General features: G+C 39.6%; 1 protein-coding gene across 1 annotated transcript; it reads right to left on the bottom strand.

Annotated features, from left to right (window-relative positions):
* Positions 1-1193: 1193 nt before the first annotated feature.
* On the bottom strand, positions 1194-4755 carry LOC136487764 (uncharacterized). Its single transcript, XM_066484871.1, has 6 exons — positions 4621-4755; positions 3352-3450; positions 3114-3257; positions 2145-2252; positions 1580-1631; positions 1194-1495 (listed from the first exon to the last, which is right to left on the bottom strand). Exons 2-6 carry the CDS (start codon positions 3448-3450, stop codon positions 1461-1463), a joined length of 438 nt encoding a protein of 145 aa, XP_066340968.1. The 5' UTR covers positions 4621-4755; the 3' UTR covers positions 1194-1460.
* Between the last annotated feature and the right edge of the window lie 686 nt (positions 4756-5441).

The following is a 5441-nucleotide window of genomic DNA, read 5'->3' on the forward strand; positions in this document are numbered from 1 at the left end:
ATCTATTGAAAGGACAGGGGGAGTACTTGTAATATCTTTCTGCATGTTGAATTGTCAATTGTGATAATCAAACTACCTTAAATTTAATTAAATTTATAAGAAATTTATAAGAAATAGTATCAGTATATAATTTTAAATAGGCCTGCCATTAAAATATATTTTATTATGAGTATAATAATATTTATTCTCTCGATTAATATTATTATTATCTATATATTTTTAAACTTAAGATGTTTTAATTTAGTATTATTTTAAAGTTATATTTTTTAGAACCGAGGGAGCGCAGGGTGTCCGTGAGGTTGAGAGAGGCCACCGAGGTGAGTGACAAACGATAAAAGAGATGCTCCATATACCATGAGTATACAGTTGTAAATAAAGGATAGGAAGAGCTATTCTAAGGGCTTGGCTAAAATTAATAGCCAAATTTTATAGTTTAACGATTTTGTAAAATAGAAAAATCCTCATAAAAAGAAAAGGTCTACAACAGTCTTCCGATTTCTCATCTTCATATAACTAGTGCTCGTGGTTGGCTTTATATGGCAAGAGATAACCAGCTTCTTATTTGACAAGTCTACTTTTTGTTATACAAATTGTAACCTCCAAAATAAAAATAGACGAGCCGTGAGAGTTGCTCTAAAAAGAGATAGATGGAACAATAATTTCAATCAGCGCGTACTAGTAATTTACTCCCTCAGTCTGAAAAACATTTTTCAGATTTAGGATCAATCAAACTTTTTTTTAACTTTAACCCGATGCTGCTGTATGACCTGTACTTCCGTGCCGTCGCGTGGCGCAGGACGCCACACAAGGCTGTGGCCACGTCGAGGTATGGGTCGGGTACTCGGGTGGGTGGCCTCGGCGCCTCGCTGGTGGAGGATTGGGGCGCAGCCTTTCATCGCAACGGCAGAGTTCGAATGAAGGGGGGAAAAGCCCGCATGCAGTCTTGAGAAGACTCCACCTGAAGCATCAGATGGGCTCTCACGAAGACGCAGGAATCCAAGGAGCTTCTTGGAATCTCCGTGTTACAAAGCAACTGTGTGTCTGAACCCTCTACACCCATACGATAAGGCATATTTGCACAACCTGTGTGCTCTGTTCCGAAACAAAGTGAGCAAGGAGTGCATCAAATCCAAAATCTAAATAGCCATCTAAAGGCTAGCTCACTAATGAAAATTCTCCATTCCCACATCAACTTATCAAAGCAACCTTAAATTCAGGGCCAAGCTTTCAAAGCAGAGTTTCACATCAATATCAAGGTCTAAACCATCTCTAAATTAAACATGCGTCACCTTCAACTGGATACAGAAATCAGACTTCCGTGGAAGCTTGACGATGAAATAGGTCCAACTAGTGCTATATATTATTGGATAGTGCCTCTACTAAACGGCAAGCCATCACCTCAGCTCCTGCTGTAGAGCAGGCTAGCAGCTCGGCAAAGGTTTACGTTGGTAACTGATGCATCAGATGTCACCACGCTCCTCAGACACGGCGCCACCTGCAATGTACAGTAGTGTAGCCAGTGATTTTTATGAAAACAAGAAAAGAAAACTGGAATTGAGGGATGATGTATGTTTTGTACTTTCAAGCTTGATACCCATGTTCGCCTGGCGATCCGCCTCAGCATTCCACTCCTTCATTCAGAAGCAGGAAAGGGGTAAAATCAGCAGAGCAATTAGCAGTACAATGGAAACTAATGCTTCTTTTTTATTGTTATTTTCTTTCAATCTGATGAAAGCAACTGTTGCTGTGGTAGCTTGGGCCATGTTTAGATTGAAAGTTTTTTCAACCTGATGAATAGTACCACTTTCGTCTTATTTGGCAAATATTGTCCAATCGTGGACCACTAGGCTCAAAAGATTTATCTCATGATTTCTAACTAAACTGTGTAATTAGTTTTTTTTTTACCTACATTTAATACTCCATGCAAACGGCTAAAAATTGATGTGATGAAAAGAGAGTGAAAAAACGTGAATTTTGAAGGGAACTAAACAAGGCCTTGGGTTAACTAAAGCATATACAAGTGGTCCGCACATGCAAATAACATCGATCTTGGTGCGAAGAATATCTTATTTGACCAAATGTCTATGATGCAAAACCAAAGATGCAAGCTTATATATATATAAAACTATAAATGCATTGCATACCCGTGGAACATGGCTGATCTTAAAGGAGTCAAAGTACCCTTTTAGCTGTGTCACTTCATTATACAGCTCCTTCATGTTCTGGTTCCTGGTTTGCCAGACACCATTCACCTATTTAGGATAGAGAAGAACGTAAGCAGCAGCAGCAGCAGCAACAACATTTTCTTCACACCATAATTCTCTGGGCCATGTTTAGATTGTAAAAAATTGCAACCCGATGAATAGTAACACTTTCGTCTTATTTGGTAAATATTGTTCAATCGTGGACCAACTAAGCTCAAAAGATTCATCTCGTGATTTCCAACTAAACTGTGCAATTAGTTATTTTTTTTACCTACATTTAATGCTCCATGCAAGCGGCTAAAAATTGATGTGATGGAGAGAGAGTGAAAAAACTTGAAATTTGGAGATGATCTAAACAAGGCCCTGGTCAAATATTTATTCGGAGAGGGACTGTTCGCTTGAACTAGTTTTCAGCCAAGTCAACGTTTTCAGCTTATTCTCACACACAGAATACTATTAAATCAACCGAAACCAGCCGGCTTAACGACCAGCCGAACTAGTTTCCCTTCTTACTCAAGCTTATGCTTTTATCGATTGCGCAATGAATGTAGTTCTCAGGAAAAGGCATAAATGATTCGACAGTCTAAATCGAGAGTACTTGTGCACATGGTCCTTACTCAATATAAAATTGCACAGAGAACAATGCAAAGACAACATTGACAACGTTATTTAGCTTTGCTCGTTACTGTATTTCTGTAGAGTGAAACAAGAGGCACACTATCTATATTTTTAGGTAGAATAGTAAGTAAAGAAAAAACACATCTGTACAGGTTGCTCTTCTGCTAGTTTTTCCCAAATGCCTTTGCCTCTTTCCTTAAGCAGGATGACATGTCTATCATGACAAAACAGAGAAGCCAGACAGCCAAGTAAGGGATGAAGCTTTGATTACTTATAGTGAAAAGGCCATACCTGATTGCTGACAAGTTGAGAGTCCCCATATGCTTCAATACTCGTGAATCCATGATCACTCGCTTGTTTCAGTCCTCTGATCAGGGCCCGATACTCAGCAACATTATTAGTAGCGACACCAAGACCCTCATGAATCCGAGATACCTTCATGGTTATGTGACGACATCAGTGAACCCAGTGATAGATGGAGCAACCGCAAACAAGAAATTTTTCAAGTGCAGTAAGTATTTGATTATACCACTCTACCATCTTCAGTCATAAGCACAGCTCCAGCACCTGCTTTTCCTGGGTTCCCTTTTGAAGCACCATCAAAATGAAGAATACCTTTACCCGCCATCTGAACAACCAGATAAGTGCAAAACCCAATATCAGCTTGTGCATGAAAATAAATATCATATATGATGGTAACTGGGAAGCATCACAAGACATGAATCTGAATCATGCAAGTGCATAAAAACATGTAGCTAAGATAAATTAGTACTTGAGCCTTGAGTTGTAATTGTTTTCTATCACTACCATAAAGCTCTTTTAGCTAGAATCTTTTGTATGCAAGAATGCAGACTTAATTTGTCCACATGTAACACTTTCCCTCAACAGCACAAGGTGATATCATTTAGAAGGTATATAAAGGGTTGATAGCTTTGTTGTTCTACGTTCACTTGTTGCTCTGTTCGATTTTGTGGTACTGACCTTTTTCCCCTCATATAGATTATTAATGCACCAGCATCTTTTTCTAAGGACAATGGAAAGTACACGGCACAAATAATATACATGAAATAAGAAGTCTCCAGAGGACAAGAAAATTACCAGGACTCAGAGCCTCAAAAGTAAAGGAAAAGTAGAAATCAGCCAATAAAAAGCCTGAAACCTAGATTTTGAACTAGCTTTCTTAAAGGACTGCAAATATCCCTCGGTCCCAAAATAGAAATCGTTCCTGCTTCTCGAGAAGTCATTTTTTTTACTTTGACTAATTATATACAAAAGAATATTAACATTTATACTAATACATAACTAGCATCGGATCGTGAAATATATACTTTTATAATAAATAAACTTATTTAGAGATATAAATATTACGCATATTTTCTACGAACCAAATTAAAGTTGAGAAAGTAAACTTTCAACAGAGACATGCGGTTTCAAGTATAACCTAAAAAAAGGGGACATTTTCCCAAATCTAAAATGCATCAAATCCGTTTTCATCTCCTATGAGCAATGCATGAACAGGCGAACCCCAAAAAACTTCAGTTTATATAGGAAAATAAGCCAAGCAACAAGTGTGCCATCAACTACGATCGACCAGTGGATTCCCGTGCCGGAGAAGCAGGAAAGTCCAATCGAGAAAAAATGGACGGAAAGTCCAACCAGGGGTTTAGGGTTTAGGGTTCGCAAGAAGAGGACCAAGACGCCGCACGCGAATGGCGAATCCAAAGCTGGCAGTGCTAGAGAAAGATTTGGGTTCGATTGAGAACGGAGTAATCAATCAGGGCAAGGTAGGATCGCTCACCGGTTGGAGAGGCGCGGCGGCGGCGGCGGACTCGGGAGCTGCGGTTGCTGCTTCGGCGCCTTGCTGTTTTGGAGGGGGACCCGACCGAGGGAAGGAGTGCCGGTTCGTTCGACTCCGGCCGGGGTTTTATTGCTGGCGACTGGCGAGTGGCGAGGTGGTTCGTGGTTAAAAAAGTCACATTTACGTATGGCCGATGGGACGTGACACGCTTCTCGATCCTGCAAACAGCGCCTTGCTCAGAACCCGCTCTCATCCCCTGCTTCTTTTTCTCTTCCCTGTGTGGTGATGGCTATTTTATTTTATTTTAATCTTATGCGTTCCGCTTATAAATTCATTGCGGGTGTGTTTGATTGAGCTGTGACTGTGGAAAAAAGCTGCTGTAGTCTGTGAGCTGTGGGAAAGCTGATGTGGATTGTGAGCTGTAGAAAAGCTAAAAACTATTTGGTTAAACAAGTATAAAATATACCTTCCATCTTTATCTCTCTTGAAACAATTATGGAAGAGCTTTTTATTCCACAAATTTCGAAAAGCAGAAAGCCAAAAACCAAAAACAGGATCAAACCAACTTTCAAAAATGTACTGCAGAAAAGCAGCTGCTTCTGAAAAAGCAGCCTCCGAAAGCAGTCCCTTTGGTTGGGCTTTTGGCTTTTGAGGCCAAAAGCTAAAGCCAAAAGCCCAACTAAACGGATCCTGATTCTATACGTTAGGATCATTTTAACAGGTGATGGTAAGGCGAGTGTCAGTGAAAGTTTCATTAAAGTTTCATTTGTATTTAATAGCTTACCATATATATATTTTTGATGATATGACAATGTTTTAAT

Source organism: Miscanthus floridulus, chromosome 1, assembly GCF_019320115.1.
Source record: "Miscanthus floridulus cultivar M001 chromosome 1, ASM1932011v1, whole genome shotgun sequence".
NCBI lineage: Eukaryota > Viridiplantae > Streptophyta > Magnoliopsida > Poales > Poaceae > Miscanthus > Miscanthus floridulus.

Bases quoted from the DNA above. Each gene is read 5' to 3' on its own strand.
- LOC136487764 (XM_066484871.1), bottom strand. From the start codon at position 3,450: ATGGCGGGTAAAGGTATTCTTCATTTTGATGGTGCTTCAAAAGGGAAC. The intron at 3,258-3,351 runs GTATAATCAAAT...ATAACCATGAAG, and splicing joins TGACTGAAGATGGTAGAGTG to GTATCTCGGATTCATGAGGG. The intron at 1,632-2,144 runs GTATGCAATGCA...TTCTGAATGAAG, and splicing joins AGATCAGCCATGTTCCACGG to GAGTGGAATGCTGAGGCGGA.